The sequence below is a fragment of the Vanessa tameamea genome, chromosome 21, assembly GCF_037043105.1.
Source record: "Vanessa tameamea isolate UH-Manoa-2023 chromosome 21, ilVanTame1 primary haplotype, whole genome shotgun sequence".
NCBI classification, from domain to species: Eukaryota; Metazoa; Arthropoda; class Insecta; order Lepidoptera; family Nymphalidae; genus Vanessa; species Vanessa tameamea.
Window position 1 is genome coordinate 2661523 of NC_087329.1, and position 27893 is coordinate 2689415.

General features: G+C 33.2%; 1 protein-coding gene across 1 annotated transcript in view; it reads right to left on the bottom strand.

Annotated features, from left to right (window-relative positions):
- Positions 1 to 7309: 7309 nt before the first annotated feature.
- The window catches only part of Fasn3 (Fatty acid synthase 3), a 38369-nt gene continuing 17785 nt past the window's right edge, over positions 7310 to 27893 (bottom strand). The window contains exons 10-41 of the mRNA XM_064218167.1: positions 27655 to 27844; positions 26524 to 26683; positions 25937 to 26106; positions 25615 to 25766; positions 24900 to 25083; positions 24495 to 24643; positions 23907 to 24091; positions 23206 to 23325; positions 20637 to 20746; positions 20183 to 20373; positions 19898 to 20067; positions 16862 to 17125; positions 16624 to 16744; positions 15732 to 16022; positions 15138 to 15581; positions 14793 to 14963; positions 14520 to 14650; positions 14201 to 14351; positions 13732 to 13903; positions 13468 to 13580; positions 12919 to 13080; positions 12643 to 12771; positions 12147 to 12226; positions 11732 to 11887; positions 11313 to 11564; positions 11013 to 11166; positions 10158 to 10362; positions 9257 to 9407; positions 8829 to 9003; positions 8482 to 8658; positions 8254 to 8356; positions 7310 to 7985 (exon numbers count right to left, since the gene is read on the bottom strand). Of these exons, the coding sequence (XP_064074237.1) occupies positions 7408 to 7985; positions 8254 to 8356; positions 8482 to 8658; positions 8829 to 9003; positions 9257 to 9407; positions 10158 to 10362; positions 11013 to 11166; positions 11313 to 11564; positions 11732 to 11887; positions 12147 to 12226; positions 12643 to 12771; positions 12919 to 13080; positions 13468 to 13580; positions 13732 to 13903; positions 14201 to 14351; positions 14520 to 14650; positions 14793 to 14963; positions 15138 to 15581; positions 15732 to 16022; positions 16624 to 16744; positions 16862 to 17125; positions 19898 to 20067; positions 20183 to 20373; positions 20637 to 20746; positions 23206 to 23325; positions 23907 to 24091; positions 24495 to 24643; positions 24900 to 25083; positions 25615 to 25766; positions 25937 to 26106; positions 26524 to 26683; positions 27655 to 27844 (5961 nt within the window). The 3' untranslated portion in view covers positions 7310 to 7407. The remainder of the gene's footprint in view (positions 7986 to 8253; positions 8357 to 8481; positions 8659 to 8828; positions 9004 to 9256; positions 9408 to 10157; positions 10363 to 11012; positions 11167 to 11312; positions 11565 to 11731; positions 11888 to 12146; positions 12227 to 12642; positions 12772 to 12918; positions 13081 to 13467; positions 13581 to 13731; positions 13904 to 14200; positions 14352 to 14519; positions 14651 to 14792; positions 14964 to 15137; positions 15582 to 15731; positions 16023 to 16623; positions 16745 to 16861; positions 17126 to 19897; positions 20068 to 20182; positions 20374 to 20636; positions 20747 to 23205; positions 23326 to 23906; positions 24092 to 24494; positions 24644 to 24899; positions 25084 to 25614; positions 25767 to 25936; positions 26107 to 26523; positions 26684 to 27654; positions 27845 to 27893) is intronic.

The window sequence follows — 27893 nt, forward strand, 5'->3', positions numbered from 1 at the left end:
TAACAACAATATAATTTGAATACAATCTAAATTAATTTAATGATTATTATTCATTTGTATGGAATTTTAAATGTTTGTTGATATTTTAAATCTATATTATAAATTATTATAAATATCTATATTTAAATAATATTATAAATATGAAAGTAACTCTGTCTGTCTGTCTGTCTGTCTCTTTCACGGCCAAACCAATGAACCTAATTTGACGAAATTTGGTATGAAGCAAACTTGAACTCCAAGGAAGGACATACTTTTTTGCCTAGTACATGACAACCAACACCTAAGCCGCGAGCGAAGCCGCGGGCGACGACTAGTAGTTAATAAACGTGAAATTAATTCTAGACATGCAATGGCAATATTTTTACATTATTTACACGACTGTCCAAAAAAGATGTGTAATGTTTTCAGTGTATGATAGTTTTTTTGTTCCAACATAACTTTTAAATGCCTAAACTGATTTGGGATATCGTTAGAATCCTCACATCATCAAATATGCTTGAGTTTGACAACTCTCATGATACTGATTTTTTCTTTGAAAATATTATATACGACTGTATTATGCCTACCTTTTCGGTTTTAGGCTGAATAGTAGTGTTTTTTGTAATAGTATTATTTTTATCTTAAAAAAAAATGCTAATAAAATTTGATGATAAATTAAGAAACGTTTAGCCGATAAAGTTATTCGCTTGTCAAAAAAAAATATGACGTCGCATGGTGCGCCATCTTGTTTATTCATACTGGTTGGAAAAGAGTGTCAATGGGAGTTGAACGGCGCTCTAGTGAAGCGTCTCGTCTATGCTAGCGTGGCAGCCATCTTGGATCGACGAGTCGCTAATTTCCAACATTATCTTTATTTTTTTTGTAAGAGTTTCAGTGATTTATGTGTTTGTGTATATTATTTATTAACTTGAATAATCCTGATATTGCCAATTAAATGTCTATAAATATATAAAGATTTGAAAGGTAAGTAATTGTAAGCTTTAATAAGAAAACATTAACAACTAATTAAAATGATTGAGCAATAGAAAGATTATTGGCCCGAATTTATACGAAAAACGGACCTCGGAAAAAATATGTTAAACGTATTCATCTGTGTTTGAGATAGTTTAATCGCAATAATTTAATCAATCAAATTATACTTCTTTCGACAAGGCTAAGGGCGTAGATACATGTGAAATGAGTTATTTGAGTTACTGAATCAACTAAAATAACTCAACCAACATAATTCCTCTTCCTTTCCAAAGTCTTCTTCCATTCCAAAAAACTATTAGTAGTAATATAAATTAATATATAAAGTACCTCCTGCTTCCTTACCATTAACTTTTATTCCAAACTATCTATCACAAGTCTTTCTGTTTACATTGGAATATTTAGGATACCTTATACGAAGGGAAAATTTGACTTATTTTGCAGATCATTTGAACGATTGTTTACGTCGATGCGACCGCTCTATCGCCTAAAATCAATGCAGGACGAGACGTTATGCTGAATGGACCTGTTACAAATTGCTCCTAAAATACAGGGCACACGTGGTGGCCGCTCTCCACACGGCACTTTTTCGGTAACACCCAAAAAATAAGGTCGACGATAAACGACTTGAGCTATTTGATTTACATGATTTTTTTTTGTGATGAATGAAAGTTGAAAAAAGTCTGCGAAATTTTATTATAGAAACAGAGATATTGCTCTAAGAAGGATTTATTGACTTTGCAGAGTCGGAAGCTTAGCATTATAAGCTTATCCTTACGTCTCATTTTTATATAATCATTACCACTAATTCTATCAAAGTGATCAATGTAACTATCAATATACATGTCGGATTTTGATTAGGAATGGATTTTTTAAAAATATCATGACCGTTGACCTCTTGAGAGCCACCGGTCATGCTATTTTCGTTCATTCTTAATTATTAAATAGAAAAAGGAAAAATTTCTTAAGACTAATGAAATGAAATCACAACAATAATCATTATAATTTAATGTAATTTTATTAATCTTAAAATCAAATACTTATTAAATAACAATATTTTAACAATTTAAGGTATAAACAATAAACGATAATTTATTTTACTAAAATAATTTGAGCAAGATAACACAATATAACCGGGGAGATGTTACCGCTCGAGTGCCCAACGCTCAAGTGTCCCAGCGTTGTGCGTTCGATCTTAAATAAATGAGTGAACGCGTCACGAATCCCTACTCTTGAAATTCGTAAGGTGGAAAAGTCAATTCGTCATTGCACTCATTTATTTTTACAATATTTTTAAGTAGCTTAATAATTCAAATTACATTGTAATAAATCATTTCAAAATATGAAATGATTTTACAAAGGTCTAAAACTGTTGAGAAAACATATTGAACAAAATGTAAACCCAGTTACCTACTTCTTTCGTCAAAATGTCATCCATTTAAATTCATAAATACTAAATAGTAAGTAGTTGGTGTTAGTACAAATTAAAACTATTTAAATTTAAACAACACTTAACTTGCGTGCGAAAGGTTACTATACAATTAGTGAGTTTATGTTTGATAGCACACCTTGGGAATGAAACGATCGCCTCCTGGCTGTTTCTATTCATATACAATTATGTATTTAATTAATTTGACAAAAAAATAAAAGACCCGCTGAGTTTCTTTCGCCGGTTCTTCTCAGAACAGGGTGTTTCTTTTTCCGAACCGGTGGTAGTGTTTAATTTGACCACTAATAAGTAAGTGTAATGCTTCTATATTGAATAAAGGAATTTTGAGTTTGAGTTTTGAAAAAAGAAAATGAACTTATAATGAACGGATAGTTTCGGATAATAATATTGTAATAAAATAATCAAGACTTACGAACTAATGTGTTAGTTACGCTTTGGTATATCCGCGGCGATATACATAACATTATTGTAAATATATTCTTATACTTATTTAGATGATAGTTGATTTCATTTGTAATTCGTCCCGACTTCGCAAGCGTTATAAGATTCGCCATTTATATTGAAAGTCGTAACAGGAAAAGAAAAAATCTTGGTTTATTGGACCAGACGTTCGCTGGCGTTTAGCAGAACACCTCGCTAATACTTCATCACAATCAAATGAACAGAAACGAAAAGAAGACAAACATAGAAACAACATCATGAACACTGTGCTTTGTCTAAGATCTGTAGACAATTGAATACGCATTATAAGCGTTACGCTCATTTAAATACATTTAACTCAGAATTAGAAGCTTGAAAAATATCTCACAATTTTGTTTTCTTTTAATTCTCTTTTTTGTTATAGTTTTAAATTTCGTGCTTAATCTTATTCTCTTAAGTAACCATTATTTACTTTTTAATAGTTCCTATGTTATTTAGGTACCATTGGGTAACTATTATTTTTGTTTAAATTCAGTTACGTCAATATTTAATTATGCTTGATGTGGTTTTCTGTTATAGAAGGAGCAAATACATTTTGAAAACATTATTTCACGAAGTAACGTACTCGGGAGTGTAACCTTGGTTGGAAATCCATAATAAATAAATAAAATTGTATATATTAAGAATAAGAAAAATGGTCCAAGTGTTCTAGTTTATTTCACTAAGAGTTTCAACTATTCTTTACCTTACGTTTTGCTGTTCCATAGATATGTTATATTAAATGTAAACATAAAATCCGTGAAGTGTTTGCTTTTAAGAAACCATGCGTAAAGTCAGAAACGCTAACGACGCTTCTACGTAACCTACGAGCGTTTCAGCTTCAGTTCAGAGCTCCCTTTCAAAACTAGCTTTTACCATTGGTGCGTGATGTTTTATTTATTTCTACATCATAATATTTAACTTGCAAACTTATTTGGATGGAATCTTGCTAGTTGGATAAGTTAATTTATCTTATCCTATGGAGTTAAGATCACAAATTTCGTTTCAATTTCAATAAGGCATGCGTGACCTGATTCCCCACCCAGGATTGACTTGAAACTATTAAACTAATCAACTGTCTACAGCATAAAATACTAAATTAATTGTGTATATTCTTGTTTTAAAAAGTTATTTCACTATTCATTTAATTCATGAGAAATTTAAAATGTAACCAACTCATTGTTTACGGAGATAACTAATGATTATGATGTTGTCCGGACCAATTTCAGTCAGGCAAATCAATTTCAAAAGAGACCAGCCTACGCTAGGCATATTACAGTGCTCAAGTGTGTACATACACTGGTGCACCCAACTCCCTCAACCTCATAATCCAATGTGACAACAAGACAGACACGACCGGAAAGACCACGTGCAGGACCAACGGTATTATGTGCTGTCCGAGGCACGAGGTGGTACATTCTTCCAACTTCAAAACTCCGGGCTCTTACTGAACTTTTTCGAAAGAAAAACCCAATAATATTGTTTCGGCCCGACCTTGTTGCCTTAATCCAAAAAGGCAGTCCAAATAACAAAAATATAATTAAAAAGTATTATTGAATAGTATAGATTACTTTTTGTAAATGAATAAGTAGTTCTATGTTTATGTGTATAATAGTTGATAAATAAACATATTATACAAACCTAAGATAACCTAGTAGTGCTTGTAAGTCTTAACCGATGAGTATAAGTAACTCGAAAAAGTACCGCTGAATTTTCATGGCATTTCTTTACGTCATAGTCATGTCATAGTGTGATATGGACCATCTCATGATCACCACTGGCCATACACATCGGTGCTATAAGAAATATTATTCCTCGTATTACGATTGTGCCTTTCATATCCCTTGTGCCTGTAGTTACACCAGCTCACTCATAATTTTAAACTTAATCATGTAATCGGAAATTTGCGAACATAACATCTCGAAACATGGCTTCTGATCATGTGCCGGCTTTATTGTAGATTTTCATATAAAATATCAGGAATTCGATATTTCTGGCTCCGAGTCGCTGATACAAGTATGTTTTCGACGATCAATAAGTGTGTACTACACTCATCTACTTAATACAATTTAAAATGACTAACAAACAACGTACATATTAAACCAGTTGCTCTAACAGGTTAAAATTTCACAAGAATTTTTTACGAGACGAACTTCAATAATCATTATAAAATATGTATAATGATTATATATTTTGACGAGTCGCGTCTCAACAGCGCCCGGTGACGGCAAAATTTTTACCGATAGTGAGTTGGTAAATATCGAATAATTAAATTACACGAGAATATCAATATTATCATGTAAGCAATGGTAGGGGCAAACTTACTACGGGGAGCGTGGGAAGGTAGCGAGTAAATTACTCCAATCTATTTACGTGAGTGTAGAAACAGGTGAGCTAACTGCCACCTCAGCGCATATTGAATGGTCCTACCATTTCAAATATTTGGTACATTACACAAACATCGTGTACAACAATAGCGACTTTAACCTGCTCGGCATAGTGACTAAAATCCCATACTAAAATTTAAAGCGTTGCTCTTAAGTAATTCTTCTTTAAAGGTATATTTTAGCCGAGTCATCTTTTTAAATATGAAACTGTGAAGATGATGTATGAGTTTTCTCTGGTGATTTGAATATCGAATGCTTATGCGAATACAGGTATTGTTCATTTTAGATTTGAAGTAATACATTTGTATAATTTAAACAACCTTATGAACCTCTTCAAAGTCTTAGCGTGATCAATTATTATAGTTGAAACACTGGGCTCGACTAACTGATCACGATATATTATTAGGGGAGAGAAGGCAAAGTGAACTAATTCTCATTTAAATTCTTATCCTTATTTATTTTTATTTTATCATAAATGGGGAAGCGTTAGACTTTATTGACAACTTTTCTTGGTATCATTATATATTCTTGTACTGCAATAGGACCCTCATATGAACAAGTCGAGTAGACTGCATCATTCGAGTGACAGGAATTTTTTTGCCCGGATATCGGATAGGGAGCGGAATTGCGATGGCAAAGGGGCTGCTGGCGTTCTTGCTACCATCCACGCGGTCTTGATAGTATAGTAATATATTTATTTTAATAAGTATGATTACTGTGTGATCAACAAACACAAGTAAAATAAAGTTACGAATATCTCATTAATAAGAAATGAAAACAATTCTCGGATGAAATAGGGCTTGAACGTTTGAATGGAAGTCCGTAATTTTTAAGTTAGAAAAATGAAACTTTATTTTTGAGATACTGATTAAAAATTAATAGATTTAGTAGATATTTAAGCGTTTTTAGATATTCTACACTTAAAGGTGTGAAATAAGGATTGAAAGTTTGTAAGGAATACCGTCATTTTTTAAGTTAGAAATATGAAAATAATTTTTGGGATACTGATTAAAAATAAGTAGATACGTATTTAAGCGTTTTTGGATATTCAAGCCCTAAGGGGTGAAAGGGGTTTAAATTTCATATATAGGTTAATCTAGAAGTCCGTTATTTTTTAAGTTAGAAGGTTGGCGTGCCAATAATGTTACTAAGGGATTTAAGACCTCCAAAATTATGCAACTGTACTAGACTAATAGTTAAGGTACTCCATCGTTATGTCATAGAGTACATACAGTTAGCACTGCATGATGGATGGATAAGAAACAGTGTATATTCCACGAATATATCAATTAATACCTTCAGAATACATTTTTAAGTTCAAAAGAGTACAGTTCGCGCTTAAAGTCTGCTTCGCCATGACAATTAATAAAGCACGAGGTCAAATCTTTAAAATGGCCGGAGCAGACCTAAGATAACTGCATTTCGCATGGAAAGTTTTAAATAGCCTGTTCATCTAGGATCTAGCTCACGAAAGTTGAACCACAAATGTGGTTTACAAAAAGTTTTTAAATTAACGTAATATTGTAAATTAGTCTGTTAAATTATTTATAACTAATTTATATCTAGCCACGCGAGCAAAGCCGCGGGCAACAGCTAGTTAGAGATGAGCTCAAAAAATTCTCGAAAAGGAGACGAGGCCGTAGCCCAATAGTAGTACATTTACGGGTTGTTACTTACTTTATGTTACATATAAAAACTACAGCGATCAAAGACAGGCAAGGAAGATAAATAAAAGTCACCTCGTCATACAAATCCTTATATATTCACAAGAACCGACACTAAAGTACCCAAAATCACAATCAAATTTTAGAAATAAATTAGTATCATACCTTAATTTGAACAAATTAAAAAATGTCATTATAACCCTTAAAACAATCAGTAGTCAGTATAAATGTTACAAAAATACAAAATTTCCTAACTAATGAATATTTTATTCGGTACTGGTATATTTTTACCTTAAAGCTAAAATAAATTAACCATAAAACTATACGTTTATAATTTAACAAATACTTATTATAACACAATTAATATTTTAATGAATACTTTTAAAAATTTTAATTCTACCAAAACTCCCAACAACGAGTTAAACAGTAATCAACAAAATATTTACTAACAAGATTTGTTTTATGTTAAATATTATATTTAAATTTCTATTGTGCGCTGATTCTCGACAATATTAGTTACAACATTTTGACCAATCTTGTTTCCGTCTTGCGCAGCTAAAACTCTATTAATAATGTTCGCACAATCCTTATTCTCAATTATACTGACATGGTTACCTTCAACGAGATGAACGGTCACCGGACCTTCAGTGAGTTTATCCAGACCATAATTCTCTTCGATAACCATGAATTGTGGATTTTCCTTCGGACGCAATAGAATTATTGGTGCCTTGACCTTCTTCAGCTTATCTTGATTGAGGATCATTTTGAGCCGATCGAAACTTGCATTGGCAATCGACCCTATGAATTTATCTGAATATTTACTCTGAGCGTGAGATTCTTTCAATGCATATTGAACTCTTTCGTCATATGATTCGATATCCTTGAGTTTGTCCATAAGTGTGTTAGTTATTTCGTTTTTCGGACTGACGATATCCATGGTTACACGAATAAAACTGTTTTGTAACTGAGTATCGTTTGTGGCGGACATTGTTAAGGTTAATATCGCATAGAGGAAGTCTGGACTGCCATCCAAGCAGAATATTGTTCCATTGTGTCCTAGAAATTTTAAATTAACGTTTTTTTTTTTTTATTTCATATACACATTGAAAATAAATACAGCATACAGATTCAATAAAAAAGCATCAGTTAGATAAATAAAATAAATAAAACCGGTAATATATTTTAAAATAACTTTTTTAAACTCTTATGAGTTGGTCAACAAAAATATTTATTCCATTTCAGTTGTTTTCTCTAAATGTGTTTTAATGCAGCCTACGAGTATACAAGAATAAGATAATTTTAATTAAGATAACAGTTTACAAACCTTCGTTTTCCAATATGCTCGCCAGTTTCAACGTGGGCAAAGAACCAAAACTGTATCCGAGAAGTATGTACGGACTTCCAGGAGATAATCTTGATTTTATCGTCTGAAACAAAAGACCCAACCATAAACCTATTTTGCCAATTATGATGTTATAAAAATTCGAACATTCCTAGTTATAAGGAATTATTTACTTAAATTAATAACTAAAACTGTTGCAACGATCCATACCTTGTGTAACCTAGTGACTAAAGAATCTAAGGTATCGTGCTTCTCTTCATAGCCAAATTGCAGGACGCAAATCTTGACCTTAAGCCTACGACATAAAGCTGCCAATCCCGCAGCACAACCTTCTAGACCGGGTAGAATGAACATTATCGATTCCTTTTCATGAACGGATATGTCGGTCTGCGAAAAAAACTTAATAGTTAATATTTATAATTATACAAGTATTCAAAAAATTTAAGTTAGTTTGCTATACTAAATAATAGAAGAGAACCTAATATGAGTTATGTTTATAAACACACATAAGTTGTTAAAATGAAATCAAATTAAACAATTAAATCTGCATTCCTTACCTCTGAGCCATCGCTAACCATAGATGGCATGTAAATGAAAGGTTCTGATGCCAAATTTTCATCACCAAAGTTCCTCATGAGGACTCGGAGACCAGCCGCATCTTCAGGGACAATATGACGTGCCGACACTGATGTCGATGCTTCAGCTTCTTTTTGAGCTGTTAGTTCTACTAACCTGTTTGGGTATATTTTCCATTTAATCATGAAACAGTATGACTTTCTTACTTAACTAAGATTTCGAGAAGTGGCAGTTTTTTTTTTAAAGTCATATATTTAAAAAAAGCGTTATCTTTTGAATCAATGAAAACAAGGTACTCATTAAAATACATTCAATTGTCGAAAGTAAGGACAAAAAGTAAATCTCATACATTTGAAATGGCTATGAAATGGCGTTATGTCGTAATAACCACTTATTAATAACAAATTACCTTGCAAATGTCAAGGTTCTGATATCTTGAGCTGTCAGGAATATCTCGAATTCCCGCTCTAAGGTCTGTTTGATCTCGACCGCCATCATACTGTCCATGCCCAATTCCGCAAGAGACACTTGCTGAGACACTGTTTTAAGATCCTTAATACCTAGAAATTAGAGAATACAAAGTAGTAACTATTCCTGAGTAACTAGAGAAATGATGTGGAAACTAACAAGTCTCAACCAAAATAATCCAGAACAATGAAGAGGACAGTGACTTGTTTAATCTGTACTATAAAAATGACGGGTTATGATAATTCCGTGATGAAACACTTTCACTCGTGGTATTATTCAGGAATGTTTTAATTTGTCCGAGCTCCATACAATATTAATGACCAATTTCCATTTAATGGTAAGATCACAGATGACTCAGTACTCGAACACTAGTTAAATTATTTAAAGTGATAATACTAGGATGGATCTCCTGTACCTAGTTGATTATGATTGGACGATTGTTCAACAGCGACCGTTGCTTGTAAATTGATTTAAAAGAGACTAAGGCCTCCTCTCTGTTTGTGGAGGTGATTTCGTGCTAATTCTACCACGCTGCTCCAACACGGGTTGGTAAAATTAGACACATGCCGGTTTCCACGCGATGGTTTCATTTACCGAGCACGAGATGAATTATAAACACAAATTAAGCACATAGAAATTCAGTGGGTCAGTGGTTCTTGCCTGGGTTGGAACCTTTAATCATCGGCTAAGATGCACGCGTTCTATCCGCTGGGCCATCTCGGTTCAAGAGTGATTATTACTCAAAAAACAAAATTCACATAGACGAGTTATACTAACTATAAACACAAAATTACTTTATTTTACTTTTCTTACTATTTCTTCTAAAATTTTGTTTTCCTTACCCATAATCTGGGCAACTGCATCCACAATGCTTCCACATCCAGAACCACCAGCCTTCTTTTCGGCTACCACGATCGACGACACTATAACGGCATCCTGTTTCAAGAACTTGTCGAGCGATAGCAGACAGGAGGAAATCCTTTGTTGTAAAGTTCCACCGATTTCCAATTGGACGTCTTCGTCTTGCATGTCTGCTACGAGACCGACCTACGCCAAAATACGAAACTGGTTAAAGACATTTTTTATTAAATATACAGCAATTACTGCTAATAAATCATTCTAATTAACTATTACAAATTGTAGTAAGACTTCGAGTTTTGAGAGAACGATTAATTTAATAAAATGCACAGAGCAGTATGCTTAGTATTCTGATTTAAACCAATTTTTATTTATCTATTTATGCCCATCCCTCTGAAAAGACCTTCTACAAATATATATTGAATATTTTTGTGGAGGTAACAGTTTTCTAACTAGTCGATTAAAATATCATCATGATCGATGGCGTCCCCGCTTGCGTTTGAATTGATCGTTGCTTCGATACCATCAACAATTTATAAAATTAATTTATTTGGTACAAACATTTTTGTTATTTATGAATTGAATGAGGCTTTTTTGTATTAATATAGATAAAACATAAGTAATAACAAATATGTATAATTTAATAGATATTTTCTAAGCACACGTAAGTTATAAATAAACTTTAACAACTAGCTATATTCAAAAAAATATAGCATTATTGGTATAAGCTAACTATTAATTGTACCTCAAAGGTAATATATCAAGGTCGTCACCAGCTTAACTCTAACGGACCGCTGTTAATTAAAACTATCGACTACACTAACTGGTAGAACACTCACATCTCCGACGGCACCCCACTGAACAGCAAGCGCGGGGAGGCCGAGCTTCTTTCTCCACTCACAGATCCTCTCCATCACGGAGTTGGAGTAGCCGTAGTTGGTCTGGCCAGCGTTACCGCGACCGCAAGACACGGATGAGAATATCACGAAATCTCTGATAGATATCAATAAATAATTAATCATTTCATTTGTAAAGGCATCTTATTAATAACATATAATTTCTAGTTAAAATATTTCATGATCCGAAGTGCTTCATGGCTAGAAAAGTGCAATAAAATAATCATAATATACAATACTCACTTCAATTTAGGGCACAATTTCTTCGACAGCTTGTCCAAATTCATCGTGGCTAATGCTTTGGGTGCGAACGACGTCTTAAATGATTGCAGACTTTGATTTTGGAAGATGGAATCTTTCAATATCACTGCCAAGTTAAATATCGCCTCGACTGTTCCCATAGAGTTCGCCATTTTCAACATTTGTTCACATCCTTCCTCTGTTGTGACATCATGCGTTGAAATTTGTACATCAGCCCCATAGCCCGCCCATGCTCTGTTAAAAGATAAGTTTTGACAATTATAATATGTTTATGAAGTAACAACAATATAACTGAATTAAAAAAAAAACAAGTTTCTTTACCTCTATTAGCAACACTAACTTAAGTTTTTGATTTAAAAATTCAGCTTATGCTTTTGTTTTATTAAGAAAATATTACTCACCTCAGCCGCGATGATTGGTAACCATTACTAATTCCTCTCCTGGAGGTGAGCAGCACTTTCCTGGCTCCTCTCAGAATGAGCCAATCTGCAAGCTCCAGACCGAAGCCACCGAGACCTCCCACAACGATGTACACTAATTCTTCATCACACATGTATCTAGACGATAAATCATACTTAGTAATAATTGTACGGAAATTCCAATGTTTATTGCATATACTAACTATTCTAAGTACGTTCACCGATCAAACTCTTGATTAGTTTTAACTTTTTTTATATATTTACACAGTTAGCAAACACATACTATCAGCGTTATTAATTAACTATTTAATTTGCTGAAGGTGTTTATTTAGGTTCAATTCACCTATTCCATAAAATTAAAATTATTTAATTAATTGACGGCTAATTATTAACGTACCTAGGAACAGCGTCAATGGGCATATATGTTGGTTTCGTTACACGATTGCTTCGTTCCTCATCACGTATTTTAATAATCACCTGCAACATTTTTCTTAATAAATAAAGAACTTATTCCTTACAAGTGGCAAGACTCAGTGCAGTTACGTGTAAGCTGATTACAGAAAACAACTTGTATTGCTTAGTTTCGAAAAACTTACACGTAAAGTTTTTATAGCACAAGATTGTATGTGTGTAATGTATATTGAATGAATGTTTTGCTGTCATTTTATTCACGTACTCTCATATTCCTATAAGATGGTAATCCGACACGATCAAAGAGAGATTAAGTGCATGGCCAGATCCCCTAAATATTTATTAAAGCACTTGAGTATAATATAAAATGGCGACGACTTTTTAATGACAATAATAATCAGTATATAAAATTTAGATCTGGGACTTCTGGTAAACATCCAGCTTTTTTTTTCATATACATACATAATGATTTTAGTATTCACCTTTCCAATGTGTTTTCCAGCGGCCATGTATCTGAATGCAGACTCGATTTGTTCCTTCTTGAAAGTGCAGTACGTAAGTGGACGAACAGCGCGACTTTCAATACCAGATAACAGCAGATCTTGTAGATTCTGTTCAAAATAATTTGTTAAAGTCATATGTAGAAAGATACATCATAATATATAAGACATCTACTTAAATTGTTTTGCAATGAACATGAAAGTCTTGGTAATCATTTTTGAGTATAATTTGTAAAACGAAATATTCAATAAAATAACCTTTCTAAATTCGTAGCCTTGGTCGAAGATGTAGTCCAACATAATTCCGTGGAAGGAAATCTCCTTAAGGAAGAAGTACATGCCGATGGGCGTATTGTTGCTGATGTCGAACTTTCCGATTTCCAAGAAGCGCCCGCGGTAGCCGAGACACCGAATCGAAGCCTAAACAAATTAAACGAGCTTGTTACAATTATATATACAAAACTGCAGAAAAAAATGTATAAAATATTTAATTATCCAGGAAATATTTGCATTTCCAAGACAAAAGTACGTATATGTGTACGTACGTAATATGTCATGTATTTTCAGAATATAAGTAAGCATGATTATCTGTCTATTTTAAATATACTTTTTTTTTCATAATAATGATTAATAGCTACAGTGACAACTTTCGCCAAAGATATTAACTAAGTATAACATTACAATTATATCGTCATTTAGAATTCAATTACAAATAAACAATGTTTATCATTATCATACTCTAATTAATTTGCAAACAGTCTCCATTTTTAATTCTATAAATGTAATTGAATAAAGATTCCAAAATACCTGTAATTTCTCATCGGCAAGAGAATTGAGAACCATATCCACGCCCTTTCCCTTCGTTTCTTTTCTGACCATGTCTTCGAAGGACGTGTCACGAGAATTGCCAATATGACTGTCTGTAAATCAAACGTTGAAATTAAATTCAATCCAGGACCACCTTGTTTTCGTAGCTTTGATTCTGTTATATTGTTGATCAAGCGGTGTGGTTAATGGAATTTTCTTTACGAATATGAATTCAAGGAAAGGTTTATCAAAATTGACGTATACCTTTAAGTTGTGGGAAAAGCTTCTTGATAAAGGCTCGTTTCTCCGGAGTACCAACAGTAGTGAAAACTTCACATCCGTAGTAAAAAGCAACGTTAATGGCAGCCTGACCAACACCACCAGAACCAGCGTGGATCAAGATAGATTCTCCTCTTTGGATCTGGGCTACCATTACCTATTAAAATTATGCATTTAAAATATTATTATAAAATTAGTAAATACATTATCTGAACAAAAGTTATATCCTGATCGTGAAACTTTGAAGGTTTGTTTGAATTTATTTTCTTTTCTCTATTTGTTCCATACAATAAATAGATATATATAGAAACTTGTTTTACTACACTATGGAAGTCTTTAGTCTATGTTTCAAATCGAACTTAGATTAAAACGAACTCACAAATGGTACACAAGAAGTTGTATATACATAATTAAACTATATAGTTATTATGTATATACATAATAATTAACTCACCAAGGCATAGTATACAGTTCCATAAGCTACAGGCACGCTAGCAGCCTCCTCGAAAGTCCATTCATCAGGAATGCCCCATAAGAGCGCCTTATCCCCTACCACCATGTTTGCCAAACCGCTGTTTTTCACCATGCACATAGCTCGAGTACCACTGAACGAGATTGATTAGATGTAAAAAGATTTATAAGAGACAAAAGTCAATAATAACAAATTTCATTAAAGATTTTGTAAGGTAAGTTAACATGAACCAAATTAATTTATCATTTAAATGCAAAACGGTTGACGAATATTTTTTGCGATGTCAGGTAAAATGGCTTACTTGCAAGTTCTGCCGACGACCTCGAACCCTTGCACGCACTCTTGTGCGAGTCTGCCTCTTGCGACGGCGTCGACCGTCACGCGCCCCATAGCCGTCATCACGTCACGGAAGTTCAGAGCCGCGCAGTATACCTAAGTTGACAAGCGAATTATTTTTTAAATAAGACGATTGGCAGTGGGTAATTGTAGTTATAGCCTATAAAACCTGATGGCACAATAAAATCAGTATCAACCATTTAAAGATTTCAACAGTGTTGTAAAATGTATTGCTTACATGTACTAGAATATTTTCTGGGTTCTTGAAAACTGGATTCACTCTAATAGGTCCCTCCAGCCATCTTAGCGATGACAGGTCTCCAATAGTAACGGTGTTCACGTAAGCGTGGTGAGCCTTGATAGTATCCAAATCGCCCAAGAGTAAGTGCCGGTACGTGCCCCATTGACCCTTAATATAAAAAAAAACCATATTTTTCAGTTTTTCTTTCGTAAATGCTTCCAGCTTCGTCTTATTGCGAAAGATATTTATGTTTCTTATAAAAATGGTAAAATAATAAAAGTTATTGCTGAACAAATAATTATCCAAATCATTAAAATTTATTACATTAAACTATGCACTTACTTCTTGATAGACATTGATAGCCAAATCCATATCCAATTGTTCTTCATAGAATTCCAAATCTGGATTGAATGGTGGGGCTGAAGGTTCGGCAATTAACATACCATAGACTATTTCACCACCAGGTTCTTTCCTCAGACAATTGATAAGACCTAATAGACCATTTATCGGCTCATCTTGGCTATATAAAACTACTTTCTGTCCGACTTTTAGTTCCTCCTTGACTTTGTCTATCCATGCATACGTTTGATCAGATGAAACGATTTTGACAAATTTAGCCGGTTTTGCACCAACACGCTTTCGGAAGAGGACTATATATTCGAAGCCAGTGTCTTGTATGGTAATGATGTCGTATTTATCAGAGAAATCTTTTCGATTAATGGGTACTTTTTCACGGCTCATAATAAACCCTTTTTCACGGAGAGTTGCTAGCGCATTTTTAAGTACCTACAAAAGAATTTTAACAATGTACTAATTATTAATTCGTGCTTTACAGAAATGTGATATATAGGATACGAATATATTTTAAAAAAATAAAAATAGTTTAGAAAATAAAAAAAATATACTAATAAAAAATGTTTTTAAGTATGTATGTACCTCAGGTCTCTGAAGCAGATTAGCACCGATAACTATAAGAGCATTATTTTCTCCAGCTAGTTTTTTATTTTCCACGGAAATGTTTGATGGTGTTTGAATTGGATCCTCAGAGATGATAGATAACTCGGCTTGTACCAACGGTAGATCACCTAAGACGTCTGCTACTTTTTCCAGAATTGGTTCCCATCCGTTATTTTTATACTCATCGTCAACAATTTCAATACTTTTAACTTTGTAAGTTTGCATATTTTCAAGGATGAGCTGAACATTGCACCTGAGAATATCTTCGATCTGAAAAGTATTATATTTCTATAGATCATCATCCTCCTGCCCTTATCCCAATTTTACTTGGGGTCGGCGCAGCATGTCTTCTTCTTCCATACTTCTCTGTCGGACGTCATCTCACTAGTAACATTCTTTCTAACCATATCGTCTTTCACACAATCCATCCATCGTTTCTTGGGTCTTCCCCTACCTCTATATCCATCCACATCCATTTTCAAAACCTTTCTCACAACATGGTCCTCATTCCTCCGCATAACATGCCCATACCAAGACAGCCGGTTTCCAGATAGCTTCTCGGTTACCGGTGCCACTTTCAAACTTCCTCTTATGTACTCATTCCTTACTCTATTATATTTCTATAGATACGAGATATAAATTAAGTAAATCAAGTTTTATGATTATTATTATATAAAATTAACTATTCAAACTTGCAAGAGGCTACATTAGTTATTAACGTTATTTTTAAATCCTTATAACAAGGTAAGAGACTATTAAACATCACCTTACGAAGACCAAAGATATTTTATATTACGACAAATTTGGGAGTTGTATGGCAAGCAATTTATTCGATGGGTGTCATAATTCTAATTTCTATTTATAATTTTACCTTCATCTTAGATTTTCCGAAGTTAGGAATGAATACGTTCTTTTCTAAAACTGGTACGCCAAGTGGAATTTTTCTTGAAATCGGTGTCGCATGCAAGCCTCGAATTTCCACGCCACCAGCCCTGGCAAAAAACAAAAAAGATTATTAAATTAGCTACACGTTAAGAATACCTAAAAATTGAAAAGGCATTATTATACATTTATTTTTTAAAATACCCTCAAATATTTTATTAGGTTACCTAATAACGTCTACATCGTGATACACCCTTATTTCAAATGACTGCTTCGAAGAATCAGGATTCATTTTGGATAAAGCGTCATAATGCATATTTGCATCTATAGACAATTTCTCAATCCTGGTGGGCACAAAGAGTCCTCGAGTATCTTGCCCGATGATCTTCATTTGCAGCATACAGTCCATGAAGGCGACCCAGTTGTTGACCCAGGCCAAGCGGCCTCGGGTTCCCTCTACGTTACATCCGATTATGCCTCGGAAGAGGCCACTGTCGAAATAAATTTCCATTAGTACTAGCTTAAAAATTGTACGATAATATTTTATAAATATTCCCTGAAAACATTTTTGAATAATAGATAGTCTTTTCTTTCTAAAACTAAATACGCAGAAGATAACATTTTACCTCGGAAAGGGCGTCTAATAAAATAAAACACTTACGAGTGACTTGTTATCAATGATACCTTCTACGTATTAAAAAGTTAAAAGAAACCAATTTATAAACAATCAAAGATCAAGGGTTAAGTGCGTTGAAACAATCGTCGAAAAATTCAAGTACATATGAATAACACAAACTGGCGCACCTCGTCGCTGCTTCGTAGGCGAAAATTTTGAATTAGAAATCCGAATTATTATAAACCTCAAAAGTTAGAATCTGTTTTAGTGCGACAAAACCATTAATATTAAATGCAAGATTTTCTCAGATCTCTTCAGACCTAGCGTTTAACTTGTATCACGTTTGCCTATTCTTAGAAATTTATATAGCTAAACATAATAAATCGCTTCAATGGACTGAAAATTATGATATTTCGAACAGATATTTTGGCAAAGTTCATAATGATTTATGTTCTTAAAATTAAAATAAAGTTAAATGGTCTTAGAAAATCATTATAGAACTTACTTTTAATTGTATTTCAAATTAGTTTAAATTCTATGACACAGAATAATATATACTGGGGTACTTGAAGGTTTATACACTTAATATATTTATAGATTTTCAGACTTTGACCACTGTAGGGTTCAATGTTTTATCGCATTAGAATAAGAATAATACATAGTATAAGATATCATACATGCTCAACATTTATTAAAACAAGTGTTTTAAACTAAAATATATATTACTGAAAAAACTTTAAAAAAACCTATAAGTTTTTTTTTTGGTCTCAAAATTGAGCTGGTCTCAAAGTGGCTTATGTCCTTCCCCGGTACTGAAACTATCTCCATACCAAATTTCAAATAAATCGATTCAGCGATTTAAGCTTGAGAAGGTAACAGACAATTAGTTATTTTCGCATTCACCATAATATATAAGTATATACATGTATTGTATATAATAGTTAAATTATGCGAATTCTAATGTTTGCTTTAAATTTAAATATTTATAGTCAATGACACATTTATATTTTTAAATATTAAAAACATATTATACGAGTAAATGAAGGATTTACTCCAACTATGAATAAATTGGCTGAAATCCATCCATAATATTTTCGAAACTAAAATGGCTGCTTGCATAGTTAATAATAATGCCGTATCAAATCAAGGTACTTAAAATTTTGTGTATTGTTTCATTCGAGTTGGAAAACAAATTTGCGAATATAAGTTATCAGAAGCAATGAACTGCAGGATGCCTTTTGTGATAGAAAACCAATGGCAAAACTTCTTTGAATAGTTTATTCGAAATGTAAGTTTAAATGTATTCGCCGACATGAAACTCATTAGTTATTACTATTTTCGATCAATTAATTACACAGTTATTGCGAAAGCTATGTATCTAAATGACTATTACCGAATCTAACTATTTGACTTGGAGTTGGATAAAAGGACTTTACTGAGACGGCAACTTAGCGTTACAATTTCTCTGTTTTTCTTATCTTTTAGAATGATGCCGTTGATCCCATTGAACCATCTCAATTATTATGAATATAAGCAAAATCCAATTTCGAATGCAATATACTTTATTCAACTACAACTAACTACAGGTAACGTTACAATACAGCACTTTTTAGCCGTCAATATTTTAACTCTACCACCGTTTCGGAAAGTAGCTTCCAGCAAAAAGTAATGTCAAAAAACTCCTAAGGTTTATCTTTTAAAATGAACCAGATTTATAATAGAGTTACTCCTCGATAACTGATTTTTACAGTCCAGTGCTGCAGAAGGAACTTCAATCTAAACTCAATCCAAAGAGTATTATCTGAATGAGTGTCTGTTTTCAATCCGTAATATCTTCGAAAATATTCATTTAAATTACATGCTGTAAGGGCCCTTTATTGATCTATATTAAATGCATAATGTATTTGAGGTACTTAATTGGATAAGGATTAATGCTTATTTCGCTTCGAAAATAAGCCATTATTTCTCGTAAAATTTAAAGGATAAAAAATAGTAAATGTGGGTTATCCCTAAAAGATAGACATATACCATCGCGGATTTTTTTTTGAAGACCTTTTTAATGTATACAATACTGTAGTACATTATTTTGATCTATCTCCTAGGATTTAGCCAGCGTTTGCAATGTAAGTGCAAAAAATGTGTTTATTTAAGACATAACTTTAGAAACCTCTAAAATTATCAGTGTTTCTCTACTATATTGTGCATGTATTATACATATAAACCTTCCTCTTAAATCAATCCGTCTAAAAAAAAACCGCATCAAGATCCGTTGTGTAATTTTAAAGATCTAAGCATACATATCGACAGACAGCGGAAAGCGATTTTGTTTTATACTATATAATGATACATATACAATCGGCTTAAAACATTCTACTAACTATTTGATGAATTAATACATTTATATACACATGGATGAATCTCCGGCTTCGTCAGTTAGTACTAATTGAATTCTAAGTTCACTTCGATATTAATTGATTTGAAAACCAACATTATTCCCTACTAAACATTTACTATGATTTAATTAATCTATTTCCCTGTCTATTGTAATCTGATATAATAAAGTAGATTTCGACTCTAAACTAGAAGAGACGTGACTCGTATAATGTTATAATAAATTCTGGTAAGTTGATTTTAATCTGCACATTACCTGTACTGGTAGCCTCTTAAACGTAACTCCTTGTAGAAGTCCTTCGTAAGTAGATGTTTGACATTGGGTCCGGTGACTTCCGGTTCAAATGGAAGCACGCGGTAATTCTGTCCAACGTTCTTCTTTGCGTAAATACGTCCCGTCACAACGGATGCACCGCTCTCAACAATCTGTTAAATATTTCGTTTCTTAAGATGATTTTAAATTGAAAAATATGTATAATACTATGAAAAAGCGTATATATTTGTAATGTACAAACTAAAAACAATTTAATATACAATTAACCTCAAAGTTCCCACTTCCTTTCTGAATCATCACAACAAACTCTAGGTTTCCATCTTTAGGGATGTTAGTAGCTCTTTGGAATCGAACGTTCTCGAGCACCACGGACACTTCTGTGAACAGCTCTCCCATCATCATACCGAGGGTCTCCCACACCATCACAATGTAACCGGTTGCAGGGTACAAGTTGCGACCTACGACAAATAAAATATATATTTATGAACTGATATAGATTTTTATGACAGAGAAAAATTATCAGGCCAGAATGTTTTGACACATTTTTTTGGGATGTTAATCTCATAAATTGTGGTTTTACATATGAGTTAATGTAACTTAATATACTATGACTGAATAACAAAGTTTTTACTATTAATAGGTCTAAAAAGAACTCTTAGAAGCAAATATTTTTAATATATATTTCAAATATAAAGTATACCAAAGAAAAAAGAAATCTTACCATCAATGACGTGGCCGACCATGTAATCGCTGTCTTCATCCACAATGGACATCCTCACTGTCCTCTCACTAGACTTCATCTTCTCTTGTGCTTTGTATGACGTCACGTACCTAAAGTAATACGTGACAATATTAAATAATGTCAAAATCACCCACCCACTTACTAGATTAAAAAACAAGTTTAAATCATGATATTAAACATGGACAGATCTTAATCTATTTTTTTGTCTCTGTCTGTCCAGTCACAAACATCTTCTATAAATATAATAAAATTGGAGTGTCTGTTTGTAATATTAAAATAACGGCTTTTTTACTAAATACATATGTATGTACACACGGTAAATATGTATACCAAAATAAAAAAAATTACAATTTTTATCTGTCTGTCTATTTGTTCCAGAGATTAGGTCTGGAACGGCTGTACCTATTTCACGGGACTTTCACTGGCTTAAAGCTGATGTTATAAGCAGAAACATAGGCTACAACAATAGCGCACGAAGTCGCGGGCATAGCTAGTTTTATTTATAATTGTAATTAACAGCCTGCCAAAGTCCCACTGCTAAGCTTAGGTTACGTCTCCCTCCGTCTTGAGGAGAAATGTTTCGAAGTTTGTTCAGTCACGCTGCTCCAATGCGGATTGGTGGACCGTTGCTTGTAAATTGATTTAAAAGTGTAAAAAATAACAGTCGGTCCCACTGATGGACTAAGGCCTCCTCTCTCTTTGTGGAGATGATTTCGTGCTAATTCTACCACGCTGCTCCAACACGGGTTGGTAAAATTAGACACATGCAGGTTTCCTCACGATGTTTTCTTTCACCGCCGAACACGAGATGAATTATAAACACAAATTGAGCACGTGAAAATAATTGGTGCTTGCCTGAGTTAGAATCCGCAATCATCCGTTAGAATGCACTTGTTCTGACGCTGTATCTCGGCAATAATAATTGTACTCGATATATTTATTGGATGTATAAAGTTGTGTATTCCATTTAAAATTTATATGGAATTAACAAAATTACCGAAAATTCTCAAGACTAAAACATTTAAACAAAAATGTTACAGTTTACGGGCTGATCTATAATTAAACCTAACGAAATTGATTTATGTCTATTACCAGATGGAATGGTAAACTATTTTTTTGCTAAATCATATAGTATTAAGTCCAATATTATACAATAAAGGTCCAATATGTACTCGCAAAGCAAAATATAGGTATGAATGGAAATCCTTAGAGGAGGCCAAAAATGTGTTTTATAATTTATTTGTATAAACAAGAACAGCAATAAAGGCTTTATTATTATATAGTATTAAGTACTTGGTTTTATCTGGGACGTGAAGAATTTTTCTTTATAGTTATAATTGAAATCGTTTCTTAAAAATGACACTTTTTTTGTTAAAATTCTGATTATTTAACAATCTCATTTAATTCAATGAAAGAAGTGAGAACATGCATCTCGAATTTAGAATATTTTTATAAAACTGAACCAAAAAATAGTTTTCATTTACCTTCCAATTTTATTATCTTTTAAGATTAATTATCTTTGGAATTATGATTTTTTTATTAACGATACCAACAAAAGTAGGACAAGTACTATTTTTCAATTATCTTAGTTCCCTAGGTTGGTGGCGCATTGGTGATGTAAGGAATGGTTAATATTTCTTACAGCGCCATTGTCTATGGGCGGTGGTGACCACTTACTATCAGGTGGCCCATTTGCTCGTCCGTTTAAAGATATAATAAAAAAAAAAAAATTAAATGTGTGTTTTTTTAAATGTGTAAGGATATATCGGATTGAGCCAAATGTTGGATTTGGTTGTCACATAATTACCTCATATAAATAATCGTTTAATCATTATAATTTATTAATAATCTACTTTTCACAAGCATTTCACTTCAAAAATCACTCATTTCCAACTAAAAACTCGTTTTACGAACGACCCCAGCCCTGCGAGAGCGATTTGTTTGCGGGCGCCTGATGGATGTGCTGCTATTAATATTCGTACGACTTTATTGTATTGGGCCAGTTTTAGACGGTTTTGGTTATATTGAACATTTATCATATTGATAATATAGAAGTAATTAATATTATATGTAATTATATATGTCTCAGAAGATATGTGACGAAGATGAATGGATAGAATGCTTGGATTTTAAAATAAAATTTGGGCAAAGTACATTAATTTAAGATGTGTTTATATTTTGTTGTTAACGGCTCGATTTTAAAGGAAAACGTCATGAGGAAACCTGCACGAAACGCTTGAAATTCTGCCATATATGTATCCATCAACCTGCAATTGTGAAGCTCAGTGGCATAAACTCCAACAGTTCTCTTTGAGAGGAGGGGAAAGGAGAAGTTCGCCCAGCTATGGGACATATAGAGGATGTTACTTTGTTATGTTAATAACCTGTTTCACTATTAAACACATGCTAAAGTAACCCATTGAATTTTGATAAACTCATTTCTATCTTTAGCAGTGAAAAATGAATACTTGTTTCATATTACTTTTAATTTATTAAATTAAAGTTCTAAAATATAAGGTTAGAAGTATTTACATTGTAATTAACTCACCAGTCCTCACTGTGTTCCCATTCGACGAGGTGTGAGAGCATGGGAGTTCCTTGCGAGACGGGGAATTTTATGGTCGGGTAAATGTTGGCTAAACGAGGGTTAAGACCGGCTTCGTATAATCTGTAAATATCGTACTTATTATTCAGAATATTCTTTAACAGCAAAGAATTAGCTCATGACTTGAAAATTGTGAATACAATTCTGATTACATTGACTACATAACAGTCGACCTTTAGGAAAGATTATTTTTGTAATTTAATAATTTAAAATAAAAATCTAAATCAAAATATATTCTTTAATCAATCTTTATTCAAGTAAGTTTTTACTAGCAATTTTCAATTGTCATTTTACAGAACTAGAATGTTGTTTCTACCGAGAAGAACTGACACAGAAATCAGGACTTACTCTTTTCAAACTTTTAAAATACAAAGTTATGTTAGTTAAATACAATTATACGTATAATATATCTTGGCTGAATGTCAACAAGTATATATACAGAAGTTTATAAATACTCTATCGAAACCACAATCGCTTCTTTCGTTGCAAAAACTATAATAATTCTTATCTTTTGGAAAGTACAAACCAGTTATTTTATGTATTGTATTTATGTATATCAGTAATACGTTAACTTGGACCTCAATAGTTGCAAATCTTTTATTGGAATTTATTAATTAATGAATCCAGGAAAATTAATTACTTACTTGCCCAAGGCCGTGAGGAGAACCTGTACGTTGTCCTCGTGTTTTCTCTCAGTGAGAGGAATGTTAATGATATCCTTTTTGAGGGATCGACGTAAAATTGCTTGTAGGAGTCCGTGCGGGGCGATCTCTATAGTGATTGCGTTTGCAGGGATTAGCCGAGCCGTCTCCTCGAAGAGCACTGGACTCTAAAATAATAGTATATACGTTTAGCAAAACTTATCGCAAAGTAAACTTATCTAATATGTAATTTTTAACCTTGATTTTTCAGAACCTTCGTATAAGAGTTCATTGAAATATGATTAAAATTATATCTAATAACTGTTACAAGATTTCTTAGAACGTTTGCGTTATTCATTCATAATATAAATGTCGTGTAAAGAATTAAATGCACATAACATAAATCTCTTACAAAGTACAATTTTTTTTCTCTAAATTAACTAAATGTTTTAATATTTTGTTTTCATAAATGCCTCTGTCCCATTATCTACTCTACGTGTCTTTTCTTAAAAATTTAAACAACGAATCAAATTATTTGTATAAGAAATTAACATTCTTAATTTGAACAGTGAACTCTTCAACAGCACTTACCAGGAGATTATTGGTGTGATATTCGGCTGAAGACATCTCAGCTTTGGGATCTTTCCACAAGGCCTGCTGCACAGAAGTGGAGAGCCAACGTTCTGAACGTGGTTTTGGCGATGGAATCACTTGCTTCAGATATTTAAGAAGTTTTGGTCCTGTTTTCAAATTTAAAGTAAAGGTTTTATTGTTTAGCTGTAGATCTTTATTTACTTTATCTGGTTTCCATAAATAAGTGATAGCGATGAGGTTGGAATTGAAAGCATTTTGTTAGGTTATATTTTTAACCATTTTACAAGATGATAAGAAATTTTGTAAGAAAACAACTTACAACTTTTATTTATCTACCGTACTTACTGGTATTTTTTATTTTAAATAATATTTATATTACGGTCAAACTATATGCAAACTCACCAGCTTCAGCGATATATCTAGAATGGTAGGCGATGTTAGAGCACGGCACCTCCTTGGCAAACACTCCTTGCGCTACGAGTTTGGTAACAAAAGCCTTCATTTTATCCGCTGGTCCAGAAATCGTGCTGGAGTCCGGGCCATTGTGGCAAGCCACTTCAATTTCAGGTGGAATTATCGTTTTTATCTGATTTTTTAAACAAAAAAAAGTGATTTACCAAAAAAATTATAAAGTACTTGATCACGTAGAAATTTCGTTTGATTAAAAGATAGACTATTTTGTGATAGGGCTCTGTACTTGACGTTGGCTATGTACAAACCCATGTGGATAGTCGCTACCTAAATGAGCGCAAATGCCCAAAAGTCATCACACGTAATACCGCCAAACAGCTATTTTTGTGCTCCGATTTTAAAGGTGAGTGATCCAATGTAGCAGTGTGCGAGCTAATTGTGAAGCTCAATAAACAAAAGGTGTAAAAAATAATGTTAAGAAATTCTTAGTTTCAATTTCTATGTGGGACCACTTACCATTAGTTTAGCCATTTATCAGTTTACCCACCTATTTTATGAATAATATGTAACTTTTTGTCGATTAATAACTTATAGACCTGATAAGAATAAAATGAATTTTAGTGCTTACTTGGATAAAACATTTCGGTAGTTATCGACAAAATATCTTAAGATGAGACTTTATGTTATAAACCCGGTATGAACTTACATCATTATATCCAAGACCAACAGCAGCCATGGATCCCTTAATAAACGGAGTCTCTATTGACGCCAAACCTCGACTGTATGCTGAAAGAATCATCTGTTCCGCTGTGAAACAGCCGTCTGCGTACGCGCAACCTAATTCACCCACACTGTGGCCTAAAAATAAAAAACAAAGTCTCTAAAAAAATTACTGTAAAAAAATATTGCAATTTATAAAAATCATTATCAGTATGCTATCAGCACTAGCTACAAATTCGAAGATAAAAAGTTCTTATCAAATAGCTTATTTGTTAATTTTTCTTACCAAAATATGGTAAAATTCTTACCAATAATGAAGTCCGGTTCAACTCCAAGAGCTTTCAGAACATCCGTGAGACCGATCTGAACAGCGGCGATACCGATGAAGGAGTTGAGGATGTTGTCGTATATCTTAGGGTCTGGATCCGTTATTAGCTTGGTCAAGTTTATGCCTTTGGGCTCTAGAGTTTTGTGGCATCTATGGAAGATGAATTATGGTATTTAAATTATGAATCATTAGTGAATTAGCAATTTATTTAAAATTAATAACTGTTTTTGTTACGTCCTGATAAAATATAATAAACATTTTTTTTATTAATTAGAAAAAAATTGTAATAGATTGTAACTGTCTTGCGGCTTTATCTATTACAATAGATTGTAACTGTCTTGCAGCTTTATGTATAAATGTAATATAAGATAAATAAAATATTTTTGTGTCTTTTTCTTTCGAAATCAAATCAATGATAACTTAAAGTGAAAAATTAATGGTTAAGTAAGTAAACGACGATTAATTAAGGCCGTTAATTTTTATGATTATAAAGTAAATACATTGTTCAATATAAATAAAAAATAATCTATTAATAACAACTAATCATGTAATAGCTTTCACACTTACTTTTCAATAGCAGCAGCGAATATAGGAATCCTCATGAGCTGGGTAGCCATTCCTGCCCACTGAGAACCCATACCGGAGTAAACGAACCACACTGGACGACGAACACCGGAGAAGTATTGGATGCTACGAGCTAGTGACACGCTCATTTTTGGTGTGGAATCTAAATATTAAAAGTTATACATATATTATTTAACTGTATTAAGATATAGAACAATCGAAACAATTTCAATCAAAAAAATTATCAATTTCTCTTTTAGCTTTCTGGTAGTCAATTATAAATAATTGGTGTCTCGTTAGTCTAGTGCCTAAACATAAGTCCGCATATCCGGTGGTCCGGGATTAAAACTACACTTCGGGCCGATGTTATTATTGGGTGTAATTATTCATCTATCCTAAAATTTTCAGTAACAACTGGGATCAGATGTAGAACTGAGAGGACAGAAGTGCGGATTCTAGAAGACAGAAATGCCTCAGAAAGTATGTAAAGTCGTCCAGACTGAACTCTTTCCGGTCGTGTCGGTTTTCGGTTCCATTGGATTATATTGATCCGATATCTGAACTATCCGATCCGCAGTCTTATGAGCTACTTACTACCTACTACTGCTCCGGCGAGATCTTATAAAAATCAATACATATTTTCTTAAACGTTCAAGACTTTAGACTTCATTTTTAAGTTTATATCATGCATAATATTGAAATAACCTCTATTTCCAAAAACGTTTGACCGTAACGAAACACATTTGACACGTGCTAACTTTGAAGAGCTGAAAACCTAATGAAATGAAATTTTTACTAATCAATAACTAGAGAGCCGAGATGGCCCAGGGGTTAGAACGCCTGCATCTTAACCGATGATTTCGGGTTCAAACCCAGGCAGGCACCGCTGAATTTACATGTGCTTAATTTGTTTATAATTCATCTCGTGCTCGGCGGTGAAGGAAAACATCGTGAGGAAACCTGCATGTGTCTAATTTCAACGAAATTCTGCCACATGTGTATTCCACCAACCCGCATTGGAGCAGCGTGGTGGAATATGCTCCATACCTTCTCCTCAACGGGAGAGGAGGCCTTAGCCCAGCAGTGGGAAATTTACAGGCTGATTATGTTATGTTTATGTAACTTGTAGCTTACTCAACAATGTGTATCCTCTAACAACATGGCCGGTGATGTCCTCGCCGTGTATAGCGTGTAAAAGTCTAATGAGTTCAGCGTCAACTGTCCTTGATTCAAGGTCATCTAGAATCTTAGCTACCGCTGATTCAGTGCGACCTGATACGCAGACCAATCTAGGTAGATCATCCGATGGTATTCCATTGTTGACCTAATTGTAAATAAATTACTCAAGATATAATAAATGTTATTTTGTATCT